The sequence below is a fragment of the Mastacembelus armatus genome, chromosome 14 (genome assembly GCF_900324485.2).
Source record: "Mastacembelus armatus chromosome 14, fMasArm1.2, whole genome shotgun sequence".
In the NCBI taxonomy this organism is placed as follows: Eukaryota; Metazoa; Chordata; class Actinopteri; order Synbranchiformes; family Mastacembelidae; genus Mastacembelus; species Mastacembelus armatus.
This window is the reverse complement of record NC_046646.1, coordinates 22,385,346-22,403,388: the sequence shown is the minus strand read 5'-3', so window position 1 is coordinate 22,403,388 and position 18,043 is coordinate 22,385,346. Positions and strand designations below refer to the sequence as shown.

Below are 18,043 nucleotides of genomic sequence, written 5' to 3'. Positions count from 1 at the left end.
CCCAGTTTTGGCTCCTGGCACTAGTTTTGTCCACCATCACACTGGGATCCAGTTCAAGAGGTGATGGAGTGTTTGACACTGCTGCTGACTTCAGCTGCTATTATTCACTTGTGCTTTGGCTCATTTTATCAGGGTAGTGACTGTAAACATATATAAGGATATTGTGTATAAATGCTGTATAAACATGCAGCAGGTGGTTTGGGCAGACCATCAATTTTACATCATGTGATGTAATGCACTCCTGTCATTGGTTGATACAGCTTAGGGAGGAAAAGGGATTAAATGCAAACACAACAAAACTGTTTCCACATGTGAGTAAGAACATATTGAGATCTAAAAAAAGAGCCACACTATATCACTGTCTAATCCTTCTCTTCTAACTGGTCTGATCTCAGCACTGTCTGATGCTGGAATGATTTTCTGATTGCAAATATTGGACATAAAACAGTGGCAAGAAGAAGTAAATGAACTGTTCAAATTAACTGGTTTTCTCTGTAAATTTCTAATAAAATGTGATTTGATCCTAATGTAAAGTTACAAATATAAACAAACACTGTGCTTAAGCTAATAACACACAAACACACATTAACCATTTAAAGTGCTGGTGGTAAAACTAAGTGAACCATTGGATTTAATAACTGCTGAACCTCTATTGGCAGCAGTAAACCTCAGAGAGGCACTTTCAGTAGCTGCAGATCAGACCTGCACAATGATCAGGAGGAAATTTGAATCATTTTTCTTCACAGAGCTGCCTCAGCACAGACATCATCTCAGGATGTCTGATGTGAACAGCTGTCTGAGCTCATTCCACAGCAAGAGAGAGCTCAGAAGACCCACAGTCAAGAATGACTGATGTGCAAATGGGGTCGAGGTTGCACAATAATCTCAGAGAGTTTAGATATTCATCAGCCCACAGCTGCACAAAATGTTTATTACATGCCTATTTTATTCTCCATAGAGGTGGTGGGCACTCACCCAACATGGTCCAGTGCTGAAGGCTTGAAGGTTTCACGGGTAGCATGAACAGACATGGTGTCAACAAGACGCCATGGAAGAAACTGCTGCTCTCCATAAAAAACAAACTGCTGCATGACTGAGGTTTGCCAAGAAGCGCCTGGACACTCAACAGTGCTACAGGGAAACTGTTTTGTGGACGGATGAGACTAGAGGGAGTTGATTGGGGAAAAAGGGAACCAACCAAGATTCCTCCTGAACATCGTGCAGGTCTGATCATCAGCTACAGGAAATGTTTCTCTGAGGTTATTAAATCAAAGTGTTTAATAACCTTTCAGCACTTTCAATATTTAATGGCTGTAGTTAATTAAAACATCCATCCATCCATTATCTACAGGGCTCGCAAAATCTGATAGTCCTACAGGATATCTGACAGTCCGATGGGCAGGGTGGAGATGAATTTTGGTAGCCCGACTGGAAGACACAACAGCACCGGTACGTCGGGCTAGTGATTTTGCGAGCCCTGATCTATAGGGCTTATTCTGGGTCACACGTGCTGGACACTAGGGGAGAGGTTGGGTCCACCCTGGACAGATCATCGGTCTATCACAGGGCTGACACATAGAGCCAAACACATTCACGCCTCTGAGCGATGGAGAGTCACCAACCTACAAACCCACAAGAGGAGAACTGTTGCAGAGAGCCTACCTGGTCGGAGAGCAGGCTGCCGCTCTTGTCCCTGTGCTGGGCACCCAGGGCCCAGTGGCTCAACATGTCGTCAGCGGTGATCTGTACAGACTGGGCGAGCCAGCTGTCGAACAAGGAGTTGTCCAACGGGAAGGACTTTGACAAACCTGAGGGAAGGGACAGGATTGGGGAGAGAGAAGGATGCAGGAGGAATAATCAAGACAAAGACACAGAGGGAGGAAAGGGGGAGGAGGACAAAGCAGACAGGTGAGGGTGTGCTGCACGTTTTTCATCTATAAGAAAATACAGAAACATGTGAACTCATAAACAAGCTGAAATTCGGCCTCATCATGCTCTAACACTGAGCCACCGAGGGTTTGTGAGAACGAGAAAAAACAAGCTCAACACAGTCACAGCCTGTCTCCATGAGCTTCAGCTCCAAACATGCAGAAGCCCTGTGTCCTTCCCAACCCTGTGTCCTCCACACTCTGGTCTTTGCACAGGACTGTGTGCAGTGTGTGTTTGTGAGAGGCTGCAGAAAAAGCTCCTTGCTTTTAAGTGTGTGTTTGTGTGTCTGTATAATTACAAGATTTTCATGGCTCCTTTTCTATCATTGTGGGCTGTGAAAGTGCTGCCAAAGCACTGTGAGTGTGTCTGTGGCATTTTAGTCCTTCTGACACACACACAATGCAGTGAAGACAGTGAGGCTTAAGGAGAACTGAGAATGGGGGTGGAATCCATTAGCTCATGCACTTCTGTCTTGTTCCCACAGAACAGGGTGCCCACATTTTGGCTTGCCCGTGTTTCATATCTGAAACACATCCTGTAACACTTGGGTCTACACAGAAAACTTTCAGCCATGTTTTCCAGTCGTCTGCGTCACACGCATCAGACAGAAGAGACACGCTCCTGCTTCAATCACAACATCACAACAGCTGCTTGTGTTTCGCTGCAGCTTTACACCCAGAAGGGCGTCCCGAAGCAGTTTTACATTTCTAGTCTATTTTCCTGTGTTGGGCTCTGAGCATTTCCAAAATATGGGTGACCTACAAATCAGTGAATGCCTCATACACACTCACACACACACACACACACACACACACACACACACACACACACACGGCCCAGTGAAACATCATCAGAGCAAATTTTAATGAATTACTGGCTAAAACAAAGGCATCGTCATATTGTTTTGTTGACTTCAGCCTCCCAGTGTTGCAGTTTGACAGATGGACTCTACAGTTCTGAATTTCACTGCATATGAGAGTGAAAATTAAGAGTCTATGAATATGAATTATCACTTGGGCAAGTCAGTGAGTGACAAGAGTTTAGACACTGGGTTAGGAAAATACACTTTGACACTACCCAACCCTCCTTCCTCCTTGTTATTAGCAAAGAGCAGGCTACAAAACACACAGGTAGTTTTTATCCAGCAAGGATCGATGCTGTCAGTTTACTGAAGTGCTCCCTGCAAAGCCACATCTGTACTCAGCCAATGGTTTTTTGCTACAGCCGAAACGCTGCCGTACTATCACAAACCAACTGAAGAGCATTTCTAGTTGTAACAGCTCCGACAGAGTGATCTGTCTTTTCTCTGGTCCCTGTTAATCTTTCATTCATTTCATTAATATTTGAAGCTTATCAGTGGAATAGTTGAATCAGGACATCCAGCATTAGGATGAATAAGTCTGTGAAAAATTAAGAAGTGGTACATTAAATAGGTTACAGCTGTTATTTCAGTCAGACACGGTCCACAGTGTGACCTCAGAAAGTATTTAGACCGCTTCAGGTTTGTACACGTTGTTGTGACAAAGTGTTGAAGTTCTGCCTAAAGAGTTCAGTTTGTGTCTCATCAGGCCAGAGAATCTTTTTCCTCACTTTAATACTGTTTGGCAAACTCCAAGAGGGCTGTCATAGCAAAGTGGCTTCTGCATATGATTTTGTACTTGACAGAGTTGAGTTTGAAACATTTCTAAAAACATCTTGTCAAGTCATATCAAGTGTAGATTGGTGACCAAAATTGACCGATTTTGTATGTGGGGGAATTAGCCCAAGTCGTAGAGTTCCCGCTTAGCATGCAAGAGGTAGCGAGATCGATGCCCGCATCCTCCAGTCTTCGTTTTGGGGGCAGTCGTGGCCTAATGGATAGAGAGTCGGACTTGTAACCTGAAAGTACCACGACTGAGGTGAGACCCCTGAGCAAGGCACCGAACCCCCAACTGCTCCCCGGGCGCCGCAGCAATGGCTGCCCCTGCTCCGAGTGTGTGTGTTCACTGCTGTGTGTGTGCACTAATGTGTGTGTGCACTTTGGGTAATGCAATTTCCCCATTGTGGGACTAATAAGGGTAAATAACTTAACAATACAGTGAATACATCCTGAAACCACTGTATACAATCAATATAATCTTTTAACTTTTGTCAGATTAATGATATTGTTGATCTATTACTAAATTGCTCACTGTTAAAAAAGAAAGAGGAGATATGATACATGATGGGTATTTTCTATTCAAAATAGAATCAGCGATCCAAACACAACATTCAACGAGAAAGTGGTGAAAAAAATCTGTAACAAAATAAATCACCAGCATTTTAGACCAATCTCAAACAGAGCCGCAGAAAATGTTCTTTTCTGATATAAATGCAGACAAAATGTTACACAGCAAAACTGATGTTAAACTCCAGATGGTGAATCATTCAGTTAATGGAAAAATAATGCAACCTAGTGTACATATTTAGCTGGGAACAACCATTAGCCTCTTCATGAGAATACAGGGGAACAACAGCCTCTTAAATATGCAGAGTATCATCATCAATATCAGAAACACAATCACTGTTGATACAACACATGAGGAAATGTGCAGATTGAAGATTTTTTGTGATCTAAGCTTTATTTTCTCACTACTGTCTTTCCTGCCTCACTATCATCTGACAAGCAGGACGGCAGGAGGTGCTGTTAAGGTGGTTTTACCACCAGCTATCCTTCACACTCACACACACACACACACACACACACACACACAGACACACGGTCCTTTCCATGACGCAGCATGTATCTGCAGGAGGGAATAGGTGACGAAGGGAAAAAGAGACAGTGAAGAAGTGTGAAGACAGGAAGTGCTGATAGAGGCAGATAGGAGGGAAACCTGTGTGGTCTGTTCAGACTCTTGTCACATACTGAATATTATGATTAATATACTTTACATCTGGAAAAATGCTTATTTTTCAATATTTCTCATTAAAGACCAACCTGGTGTCACCGTGTTGCTGCTGCAGGATGATGAGTATTTTCTATTTTAGCAGTTATCTCATTAGAAAAACAAATGGCTTTTTTTCCCCCCATGGATTTTCTCCAGTCAGTGGTTGTAGGATGTATTTATAGATTAGCTGTGATGATGGGACACACCAAATGATTCTGTGTTCATTATTTGTTTGTTTAGATGTGTTCTGGATCAGTGTCTAAAATACAGAGTAAAAAATATCTGCCTAATGATAAATAGTCACTATCTTCTCACATATGTTAGTCCCAACATCCCCAGATAATATTCTTTCCCACAGGGAGCCCAGTGAGAGTGGAGCTGTAGCTTTTACACCGGATGACGACACAGACTCCACCTCCCTGTTGCTAACACATCTCCTGCTAATGGGATGCTATACCTGTTAGCTGTGGCAGTGCTTATGTAGGCTAATGCTCTGAATTACGAGGTCCTGGTGCGTTTAAAGCCCTTGTCACGGCAGTGTTACGTGACTACAGCGGTTTGGGGAGCAGCTGGCCTCAGCGCCATGCATCTTAGTTTGTCTCACAGCTACAAAAAGGGCCAGGATGGCATCACTGAACAGCTGATGTAGCAACGATTTGCTAGCCGGCAGGGTGAAGGCAGAGCAGAGGAAGGAATGCACCAGCAGGACAGGACCCAAACCAGGCCTGTGCATGAGAGAGAGAGAGAGAGCGAGAGAGAGAGAGAGGGACAGTGTGTGTTGCTAGGTCTAAAGTCTGATGATTGTTCTCGGGTGCCAACCGTCTCCCTGGAAACTCCATGACAAAAACACAGAGACAGAATAAGTCAAACAGAGTAAAGATGCAGGAGGAGAACAGAGCGATCTGAAGCCCCATCAGAGCGATGAAGCAGAGAAGGCAGAAAAAGAACAAACCTAATTCCTGTATAAAAGCTGAAATCACAGAAGAGAAAACAATAGTGGCATCCAGAATAAACAGCCCAGCGTAAATCAACAGAACCTACTACAACAGGTTTGCTTGTCTACCTGCCTGTTACCATGTGGTGTCAATGCTTCTGTCCTACATTCAACAGGTTGGAGTCAATAATACAGCAAAAAAGCTTTAATGCTGCTTTAATGCTGGACACCAATTTCCTCAGTAACAACAAACAGCCCCACAGCCCAGACACTTTTCTCTCTTGTTACCTCTGATAAGACCTCAAGTCAGAAGTTAAAGGCCAAACAGGCTGTTTATTATTTATTACACCTCCACACTCGCTCACTGCACTGCCACCTCAGGCTGCATTCAGGCCGACTGTTGCTCTGCAGGAAAAAACAGTCGTCTCATTTGCTTGATCCAGATTACCTGCACAAAGGTTGACCCTGACGCTGCACTTCCTAAAAACATTAGCACCATATGAACGTTCTAGAAAATGTAAAATCCTGTCTGACAGTATTATAAACCTCTGTGAAGTGTTTTGGCATCTGAAAAACCTGCTTTTCAGATTCATGCTGATGCTGGGTTTAGTTTTTGACTGATATCATTTTATTTATACAGATTTATTTTTATTTCATTAGATCAGAAATCTGCATACAAGCACCTTCACAAAGCTGAATGTCACCTCTCTGCTCGAGCTCTGGCTGGAGTCAAATGGCATTTGTTTGGGAGAGAGGTAACATCAGCAGACACAGACCAAATTTACATGGCAGGTGATTTGTTTACCTCTCTGCTGATGCGTCAACGTTCAGGAATGATCTTGAGTTTTTTTCCTAATTTTCAAAGTGGGAAAACACAGGGGCTGCACTCCATGATGTCTCCCCATAGCTCACCAGTTAATTCTTTAAGGATTTTGTTTCACATGCAGATTAGATTGGATTACATGATTTTTAAACTACAATGTGTTTCAGTTTTAAGGGTACCCGAGGGTGTCACACTAAGATTTGAAGACAACCTTGTTTTTCCAATCACTGCTGACATATGGGCCCCACTAATAAACAGTGAGGACAGGGGACAGTACATCTGAGAAAGAGCTTTGGTGCATGTCTGTCTTCTTGATCCCAGAACACTGAGAGCAAGACAAAGCCGAGGGAGATGGGACCAGACGACAGAGAACAGATGGCACGACGCACACACACACGCACACACACACACACACACACACACACTGAGACTGTGAGATATGAACACGAATGACATGCAAAGACAAACACACAGACGACACACTGAGACAGGAACTACATATAGAAACACTGACAAATGATACGGTTGCACATCGCGTACACACAAGGGCCTGTTTGTCATGGAAACACAATGCGAGCAATGATTTCCAAGGATCTTTTCTACATCAAGCTGCAGCCCTTATCCCTCAGCAGTCAAGTGGAAAGACAGAGAAAGAGAGGAAGAGGATGGAAAGATAAACAGAAAGAGGGAGTGTTATAACACAGAGTCAGAGCCAGAAAGAAGTGACTGTGTGTGTCCCTGTGAAAAACAGAAACACAGGAGGGGGCAAACTGAGAGAGACAAATGGAAAAGGAGAGAGAGATAAAATCAGAACAGGAACCAAGTGAAGCAGAGCCAAACTCCTGTCCTGTGTTATTGTCTCTCTTTATTGATCATGTTCACTTTGACAGGAAAACACAGTTGTTTCTACGACGCCCGGTCTGGTTAAATAAGGAAATGAGAGACGGTCCTGCGTCATAGTCACTCTGTGTGGGTGAAAGGCTCCAAACATCTCAGCCAGATTGTGTCTTGATTCTACTATAAGATGCAAATGCACAGATGATGATGATAATTATATCTATATACAGCATATTGAGCTGAGCACATGGGCATGAGTTTGACCGGATCACATGTTAAATGACTCTCATATATTTCAGATATTAAAAAATCCCCTTAAAATAAAAAAAGATTTCAGTATCTGAGAACAGTGCTGCTCAGTCACAGTCACACTGTATAAAAAATACATGACCAGGTTTATGGACCTTATTTTTGTAGTTTTCACCAGCACCCCTGTCGGCAAAGGAAGCATTTTACTATTTTACTGACCAGAGGTATTAGGAAGAAACTACATAGACATATAAAGACAGTTTCAAACAAGGGTAAAAGCAGGTTAGCTCCTATTGAAATGCTATAAAAACAGTTACATATCTGTGAAACCTTCACTATTCTATTAAATTCAATCCAAACAAACATCTTTGACCTTCATCATTCAAAAAAGAAAATTAAAAAAATCAATGATCATTGGAAATTTTACTGTAATGACAGAGAAATTTAATATCTGTGCACCTGAACCATCCATTACTGTTAATGCATAATGTGCATGTTTACATCTACAGTAAGAACAAACGTCTATTGGCCAAGAAACAGGCCACATCTTCACCACATTAGCTTGGTAAAGTTACAGTCCTCTGCGTGTTGCAGGTTCTGCTGGACTCTTGCTGCTTCCACAGACCTCAGTAACAAGCTGAAGAGCAAGACGTTATACTACTAAGAGGAGCGGGTGACAAAAAATCAATTCACAAAACATTCTGGTCATTTAGATGTTGGCCAGTTTTATGCATCGAGATCATAAATCCCAGACATTGATTCTTGTAAACTGTCAATAGCATTACGCTGAACAGAAGTGAGTCAACAAAAATTCTTCTACATCTTCTGCTCCAGGGCACATGGCTGATTTAACAGCTTACTACTGTAACTAGCTCTGCAGTCTGAAGAATTCTTTTTCAGACAGTTTTTCCGCAAGATGAGCATCAAACCACAACATCAGCAAACAAGTTGTCCACCTCATCCAAACTTTACAGAACATTCAACATCTCTGAGCAGAGGGAAAAAACTGGATCCAGGTTCATCCAGGTTATGTTTCACACTGCTGTTCAACGTACATTAGACAGTCGACACAATGCACTAAAAATGAAATCACATTATGAGATTCCTAAAGACCTAAACAGGCTGAGGACAGTGCTGCCTCAGAGTAAAAACCTGGACATGTCCAGATCCAGCCCCAGTAACATCCTGTGTTAACATCCAGTTGACAGGAAGTGCAACCTGCTAAACCTTCCTCCAGTAGTCAAATCTGAGGGCTGCAGCTGACACAAGAAGCCAAACCTCAAAAGTCCTACAAGTAGAAACTTGAGTGTTTGTGGATGTGTGGATGGATTTTTACTTCATGTTACAGAAATATTTGCTTGTGTTTAAACTTAGCTGTAAGTATTTTTACCCTCAAAGTCGGAGCCCATTTTGTTATCAGCAGAGCAGCTGCAGGTTTCAGCCTTTGATGACAGCGTGAAGTCTTTGTTGGCTGGTAGTTGCAGCTCTGAGCAGGACTCTGCCTTGTTCGCTTTCAGAGATCACAGGAAGTGATCCTGTTTCTTTATTGCTAATGCTTTTCATGTGTCCTGTGTTGACATGTCTGTTCTACTGTGCAATCGCTGAACCTGCTGTAGGATTCTCTGAGCTCTCCATGAAGTGTTAACCTGTTCTGAATGTTATCCATAATGTAGGCGGACTGCTGTTACACACAGAAGCTTAGAGGAGAGGAGGATGAATGATATCGAGTCTAATTATTCTTATTATTTCAGATGTTAATCGTCAGTGCGGCCCACAGGAATATTCTTAACTTATTAGATCTGGACACATGTAAACAAGCATTATGTAACAGCACACCCACTTAATGTCCCACATGCAGCAGCTATTCACAGCCATGCAGCTTTTAGAGGAAGCCTGAAGATACAGAGGAGCTTGTTTTCTAGTTTATTCGCCTACACACACACACACACACACACACACACACACACACACACACACACACACACACACACACACACACACACACACAGAGTATATCATTAACCTGGGTTTGTTGGTTTGTTTCCTGTGGAACAACTTCATTGCTTCCATGTTAATTTGTGTATTTTATACAATAATAAAAGCTTAAAAAAGAAGCTGGAGTTTATTTAAAACTTGATATTTATAGTTTCATTGGCCAGACTTTATAAGCACTACATCAACTTTTAATATTGTTTATTAGTGATGATGTAAACAACTACAACTCTTCCTGATAAGGCTGCTGTATAAATATAGTAATAATAATCTAAAATGTGGCTTCAGACCAAAAATACTTAATATGTTCTTTATGTTTAAAAAATTGAAAAAAGTACTTGAAGTTATTTTTCAGATTAATAAGAAATCTCCCACATTAAATCTCATAATTCATATTTACAGTGCAAACGTTTGTATTTGTTAGTGATGCAGCTTCCTGCCGTCCATAAAAGCAGCAACATTCATTTGCTCTTCGTACTATCGAGCACTTCAGGTGTGGTTGTCACCTTTTTTGAATGGCTTCAAATGGCTCTTGAATTTTGATGTGAAACATTTCAAACCGAAAGTAAAACGCTGTGTTTGATCCTGACAGCGTGTTCTGGTTCTGCCACGACCGACGGCATTAGCTCTCATCAAACTGTCACAGCTCTACTGTCCCATGAAGCAGTTGCATCTGAAAAAATAAACTGAAGATGACTTTACAGGTGCTGCAGACACATCGGAGTGCAAACTTTGAAAATAAATCCATCTACCTAAATGAACGCAGGAAGGCAGATGGACCTACTATCTGCACGTATTATTTAAGACACAAGCCAAGCTGCTTCATCCCTCAGTAACATAAACCTGAGCTCTAAACCTCAAAAAATCACCTTCCCCAGATCAAACTTGTCACTTCTGCTCAGTGAAAAATAAAAAATAAAGCTCTCACTGCTTAGCCAGAGTAGAGCATCTTTTAGAGATTTATGAGAATTTGTGTGCATCAAAATGTTAATCTGCACCTCAGTATTCAGGCAGGTGGCTTGTCTCATGTTGACAACTTAAAAGATAGATTCAATCACCACAGCAGCAGTGTGTGCCCATCAACAGTCTGTCAAGTGCCCTCGAGCAACACACCGAGCCTCCATCTCCACATTCACTTCAAGTCACAGCGGATACGAGTGCCAGCTAAGTGCTTTTAAATTGTCAAAGTTATGAACAAATATCTACATAAATCCATCTACATTCTCAATTTTCATCTAATATCTGTCTTCTGAGCGTCGTATGTGATGAAGGTGGCGGGGAATGGATCACCTTCTATCAAGAGAGACAACCATTATCATCCATCCTCGTCGCTCCGATGATGTGGAGGATTGACAGTGACGGGCCGCTCTCTCTCTCTCTCTCTCTCTTACTCCTTAATGACAAATAACACAGACACAGCTTCTTTCTCACTTTTCACTTTCACCATCATCATTTCTGAGCCCTGGATTTTCATCTTCCACCCCTTTAACCCATCAACAGGTAGAGAATGATGGTTTCCAAAGTCATATTTTTGACAAACTGCAAACACTGCAGGACGCTTTAGTGTTAATGAAGTCCAGTTCCTATGATTCCCAGTATGCCCATACTGTTGCACCTCTTAGGAAGGTGTTCAGGTTCTACAGTGGAAAACAAGGTGGTTTATTTATGCCAGAAAATCTTGCCAGAAAAGGTTTTTGTGACTTACAGAAATGATATTTGTAAAATATCCAGTCTTGCTTTCTGCCTCCCTCTGACGTATCAGATCAGACCTGCTGGGCTGAGCTGCAGTCATCTCCTATTAAAGATTTTACCAACCAATCTGACACCAAACAGGCAGAAAATGTACGACAACACTGATAATGGGGGACGTTTGTAAAAAAAAAAAAAAATATATATATATATAAAAAATGATTAGTGTTAAAGGCTGCAGATCTCATGATGCATCAGTAATTTATTTTTGTTTCCACATATACCCAAAGTATTTATCTGGGCAAAATAAAATACAACGAGACAGACTTTTATAATATAACTGAATTTAACCTGAGATAGATTATTGATGCATTGTGGGTATGAGTGTGCTAACCTTTAGCCAGGAGAAGCTTTCACATGGACACAAACACACACACACACACATATGTTCAGCCAATGCATTTGATCAGGCTGGAGACACTGCAGGGTGTAAACACACACACACACACGCACACACACGTACATGAAGTACCTAGCTCTTTTAGCAGGGCGCCGCTCTCTGACTTCCATCTCTCCTTTTTCTTCTCAGGGCTACTCTTCCTCCTCTCCTTTCCTCTCTCCTTCACTCCATTCTGCTTCCTCTTTTCTCCCTTTTGGGTTCTCTCTGCAGGGAGACACAGAAGACAGGCTCAGGTTAGGGCTGCAGCTGATTTATTCAATTTAAGTTCGATTGAGCTGGAAAATGTCACTAGGCCTGGGGAACAGCCTCATTTCACTTGGAGAGAAGAAGAAAAAAAAAAAGATCCATGTTTATCAGTTACTGAAACTTGTTACGACTCAGCAGATACAGATGCACCCGAACCCCATTTCAGTTTTGCAAGATAATAAAAAAGTAGCATGTAATTGGAAATAAACACAGCTCATAAGAAGGATGTTGCCAGAGGGAAACATAAAAAAGGTAAAGGAGTAAGAGTAAGAGAAAAGTCTCTCCTGGACTGTGTTAGATTGTCCTCATGTTTAGAAATGTGACTGACAACTGATGGAGCCTGATGGAAAAAAGTGGTTTATTGTGGCATCATCCTGTTGAAGTAATCCTGCCAACAAATGCGAGCCAGCTTGCAGCTGCGGGAGCGAACTGGTGCCTGGTGCGGCAGGTGCCACTGACCCCGTGGAAGGTGCGGACTGACGGGCCTGTTCACACAATCACTCCCAACAAAAGATTTATGATAAGATTTATCAGGAAAACAACGTTGAGCCTCTCAGTGACCCTGCAGCTGTGCCTTTACGCAACAAATGTTTCATATTTTGCCTTGAAAACATGTGAGACAGCTGCTTCTTTAGGATAGCTACCAGACAAGAACAAAATGTCTGAAACTTATTAATCACAGAGACAAAACAAATTAGGGCGATCACAACTAATGAGAGTTATTTTTACTGAGTCCCCTCCAGATTAGTTTTGGTGATAAAGCCATGATTCAGTTACAAAGGATGAATGTTAATGTCCGTTGTGAAGGTTGCTTTGTATTCTTAATGTTTAGGGTAAAGCTGTCAGAGTGCAGAATCCCACGTGGCCTTGACTGACTGAAAAACAAAGGCGACTCATGGGGTTCCTGGTTTTCTGTGTGTAGTTCTGCTGCGTTGTATGTTCTTGGTAAGAATCCAACAGTGGACTCCATATTCCTGACTTTCTGACAAGAAAAAAAAAAAACAAACAAAAAAAACCAACAAAAGCACAACAGTCAGATACTGTTGCCTCCCCTGACAGAGACCTTCCAGCACGCACTGCACCCAAACACATCAGCAATGTTCGGGTCCGTGAGCATGCTGACACACACTGTATGACATGTAGCAGAGGCCTGCAGAGCGCCGCCCTGCTGAGAACTGTCCTCTCTCTCTCCAGGAGACCTCGCTCACCGGCTCCAGCAGGGAAACGAACACTGATACTGATCACATGATGCAAAATAACAACAGCCGCCTGTTTGCTATGATCCAGTCCAGATCTTCGTATGATCCAGTCCAGATCTTAGTATGATCCTGTCCAGTTCAGTGCCACAGGCTTCGGGTTAAAACTAAAAAGGTCTACAGTTGTAGAGCTGGGAGCTGAAGCTTTTTTTTTTTTTTTTTTTAGAAAATCAGTGACCTATAGGATTTCTGCATTTAAATATTAATAGTAAATATTAAACATAAAACATCATTTTTTTTGTCTATCAGTTACAGAATGTTTTAATGTTGGAAACCGGACTTTCAATCATTTACATAAATTTGCCTTAGCACATTATTATTCTTATATTGCTGTGCTTCTCTCACATGGCTGCTTGTTAATTGAATATATTAACTGATAACACATCATGCTGCGGCAGCGTTTCTGTTCTCTCTGTCAGGGTCAGCTGGGGTCTTTTTGTTTTGAAAGTTAATTTATCAGGCTTGGGTGGATTTCCCATGGGTCAGTTTGGGATCAGTTCCAATAATAATCATCCATATAGTTTGTTTATATTGAGTTTAACTTGTTAATAAATCACTACAATCAGGTACGATGATAAAAATAGTCTTTATTTCTATTTTGCTGGGATTAGTACCAGTCGTCTTTTCTTGGTGGATGCTGCATAATTTACTAATAATTTATGCATATTAATAATCTGTTTATAAAGCAAAGAGTTTCCTGAGTCAGGCTCCAGGGGAATATGATGTGAGGAAAAGGTGTTAGAGAAATAAAAAAAAGCACCAAAACTTTAAGAAATTTAATTACAAGTTATTATAACAGTAAATAATCAAACTACCTGGTATTACACAGTTTCAATAATTTAAATTACGCTGCAACTAATTGTCATTTTAATGAACAATTTGAGTCATCTATCAAATTATCAAATTTTAGAGAACTGTGAAAAGACCTGTCACACGTTCCCAGAGCCCAGTGTGACATTTTATTATTATTATCCATCTATTATCTATAACTGGACAGGTCACATTACAGAGCATCATCATTATTATTATTATTATGAGTATTTCTTTTTTTATTCTAAAGTTTTGTCCAAACATCCAAGATATTTTTCATGATATATAAAATCTTCACATCACAAAAGATAATAGATGTTTTTCCTTGCTCCTCATTATCAAAACTACTGTCACAACAGCTGCAGTTGAAATAAACCAATCAATACATCAATTTCAGCTCTAAATTCGGCACCATTGGTTTTTTCTGACGCCTGCCGCCCAGAGATGATCTCTGTTTGTCTCATTCTGTGGCACAGGAAGCCATTATTGTTAGGACGTCTTGTTGGGACAGCCTCCTGCTGTTTACACAAACAGATGCGAGCCGCAGCGACTCTCCTGCTGCTGTGTATCAGGTTCGTATATGTTGGTGTGTTGTGTGCGTGCACCGGTACAGCGGGTGGCACCTGCAGGTTGATCACAGCTATGATGGGGTTTATAAAAGCAGGATGTATTTGTTTGTGTGCGCTCGGCACTCAGTGGAGGGTGAAATAGTCGATTGGATGACCTGACACCAGCAGCTAGGCAGGCAGGGCGCTGTGCTTTGAGCTAAAGGCTAACATGTCTCAGTTTAACACTTTCAACCACAAACATTTGCTAAATACTGCTTTGGCTGCAGGGAACATCATTAACAAATATCAGACGAATGTAAATTTTGACCTGCTGGTTGATGATTCACATGAAAACTGTTGATGAGGCTGCATGAGACTTTTCAGCCTGGACTAAAGAGAACTGATCTGTGCTACAGAAATAATGTTGAGCTTAAAGTGAAGTCTACTGTTGTATGTTGTAGAGTTGTGTTATATTGCAGTCTTTTAAAATAGTTTGTGTGTTGTTCAGTACACTTCGTGTGTGTGTGTGCGTGTGTGTGTGTGGGGCTGTCACAGCCAGCGGCAGGCTGTCCTCATGCTTGCTTTAGCATGGAGGAGCAGGACATGCATGAACGAAGCTGTGAGAGACCACAGAGAGATTTCACACTGACACGACCCTTGTGTTTGTGTGTGTGCGCTTTTCTATGTTTGTGTGGTCTAATGTTAGTTTGAATCAACTGTTGTGAGGACGTTCTGGCTGGTCCTCGCCGCTCCAAAGGGGGTGTTTGATGGTTAATACTTACGGTTCAGGTGTAAAGGTGTAGCTCGGGAGGAGTGCTGCATGTTGGTGAAGAAGTTTCCATTAATGTTTAGGGACATTCATGTTCGCTAAAGGCCTGACAGGTTTCCTGCTGTACCTCTAATTCAGAAAAGACACGTAAAGTGAAGCGGAAGAACCACAGACTTGGAGACGTTATGGAAAGTGACAGCGTGCATGTTGATCAGGAAGATGAAATGGGATGGAATGAGATGTCAAAAGTGTGGAAGAGTTTCATCTCCAGGTCCATGGCGGGTCGTCTCCTGGGTAAGGAGGATGTTTACTAGTAAAAAGCGAAAACACCAATTGTTTGTGAAACACGTGGATTTAGATGTGACGGGCTCTACAGCAGGAATACACCCGGATGTTCTGGCAGCTGATCCACCCAAGACATGGCCACAAGTAAACAGGGTCTTAGTTTCTGGTACCATTAGAGTAAAACTTGTGAATCCTTGTCAGACCTGGGCTCTGGAATTGGTGCGAAGGTGGCAGGAGTACTGTGTGACTGCATGAAACTTTTCCTTAATAAAGAGGATTTGTAAGAAAGTGCTGGTACATCTACCAGACTCCTCTCCCCGTTTTCCAATTTATTTTATGGCTTTTGTGGAAATTGCAGAGGCCATTAACGCCGGGGGATCTTAGAGGGAGCTCCCACAGGGAATTCTTCACACAGCTCCTAAATTCTAATTTCTTTTTTTTGTTGTTTTGACAGGAGGACCATCTTATCTTCTGATCTCCCTGGGACCATTTTTCAACATTTCCCCTGTTTTTTCTAATCTGATCTTGTTCTTTTATAAGTTCTACAGCTTGTAAAAGGAGGAAAACGAAGTCACTGGGTTTTCAAGGACGCCTCCAAGCTCCGTGTGGAAGCTTCACCCCCCCCCCAGCTTTGTAATCTCAGCACAAATCCAACTATCAGCAGTGGCAACACATATTTCTGTCAGATCTGTGCTTTTTTTTTTTGCTCTTTTGTCTTCACATTCGGCTGTTGCCTTTCTCTCCATCGCTGCAACATTATCCTGCCCTCGCTCTGTTGTTTCCGAGGTGCGGCAGCACCAGGGGACTCGTCTTTTTGAAGTGTGTGATTAATTTCCTCTCTTTCTAGGTCTGTTTGTGTGTCTGTGCGTGCGAAGCCTCTGTGTCCCATTTTTTACCTGAGCTCATTAGTGCAATGTGAGAAAGTTTTTGTTTTCTCCCCTACTGTCTTTTCCTCCCTCTCCTCACCCTCTCCTCTGTCCTTTCACACTCACCTTCTCCCTTCTCTCTCATCATCGCTACTCCTGCTTCCCTCATTTCCTCCACTCTTTCCTTTACCCCATTACCTTCTCGTCCTTCCCCATCCTCTACCCTTGTTTCACTCACTCACACACACACACACACACACACACACACACACACACACACACACACACACACACACACACTCTCTTTCTCTTGCTGGGAACAGATCAGAGACACCAGTGCTAACCACTGTCAGCTTGTCACAGTTTGGTCTGAGTCAGAATATAAATGTACTACACTTCCTGCATAACAATAATATTTTGTGTCTTTGTGTGCTTTCAAGAAATCGTCCCACCTACTGAATGTGACTTCAGCTGTATTTTTATTATGTTTCTCAGGATGTTTTCTCCAAAGATAAAAATCTGCAGAATGCTGTGCTAAATACCAAAAATGCCGATCAGCTGCAGAGGAATGAACCCGCCCTCGGTAAAAACAAACTGCGACAGTAATAACTAACAGCAAAACTGGTTTCACCTGCAGGTTTCAACTATGGTGGCAATAAAGCAGAAATCCTGCTCTCTTACGGTTTACGTTGTACACACAGAAGTACCACAGAATAAGAGTTCCTGTTCAGCCAACATGACTCAGAGTGAAGCTTCAACCATCTTGGTTTTACTAAGGAAACGTGTTCCTTTTAAGGAAAAATGTTATTGACATTAAATGATTTTAGGCAGGAAATAACAACCATCAGTCTGGTCACATGTTTCTTGGGACACGGGGCATGGCCGTGGCTTCATATAAATATTGTATGTTATTAGACTGCCAGCATGGAGCAGTTAGTGAAAGGACCGATTAAAACAGATCCAAACTTGTCAGGAACCAAAACAAAGAGCAGAACTAAGGATGAGGCAGATCTGGACCTCAGCTTCACCAGGACCACAGCTGCTCAGGGTTGTGTCTGTAAACTTCAGCTTTTGACTGGATGAAGCCGAACAAGTTCAGGCACCACTTGGAGACTGAACTACAGTGGCAACGAGGAAAATATTACAGGTCTACCTGTTAAACATCAGCATGTGGTTGTCACTGTGAGGATGCTGCCATGTAGCATTAGCATTTAGCCCAAAGCAGCCCCTGCTACTGGACGTAGCTTGAATCCCTTCTTATACATGCATCAAGCAGCATCTCAGTCTGCAGGGACATTACTGCCCGCTAACATTCAGAAAGCATGACGGGAGCAGCCCCCGACATGACAGACAGGCAGATAAAGACGACAGACAGACTGGTGGACTGGCAGACTGTGTGGAACATGACACATGAGAGACAGACGGACAGACAGACAGAGGT

General features: G+C 42.2%; 1 protein-coding gene across 3 annotated transcripts in view; it reads right to left on the bottom strand.

The window, feature by feature from the left end:
* The window catches only part of jade2 (jade family PHD finger 2), a 142,163-nt gene that overhangs the window by 6,541 nt on the left and 117,579 nt on the right, over positions 1-18,043 (bottom strand). The window contains exons 12-13 of one of the 3 annotated variants that reach the window (XM_026327556.1): positions 11,886-12,026; positions 1,663-1,808 (exon numbers count right to left, since the gene is read on the bottom strand). In XM_026327556.1, coding sequence (XP_026183341.1) covers positions 1,663-1,808; positions 11,886-12,026 — 287 coding nt within the window. The remainder of the gene's footprint in view (positions 1-1,662; positions 1,809-11,885; positions 12,027-18,043) is intronic. The other 2 variants (XM_026327557.1, XM_026327559.1) reach the window with 2 other exon arrangements.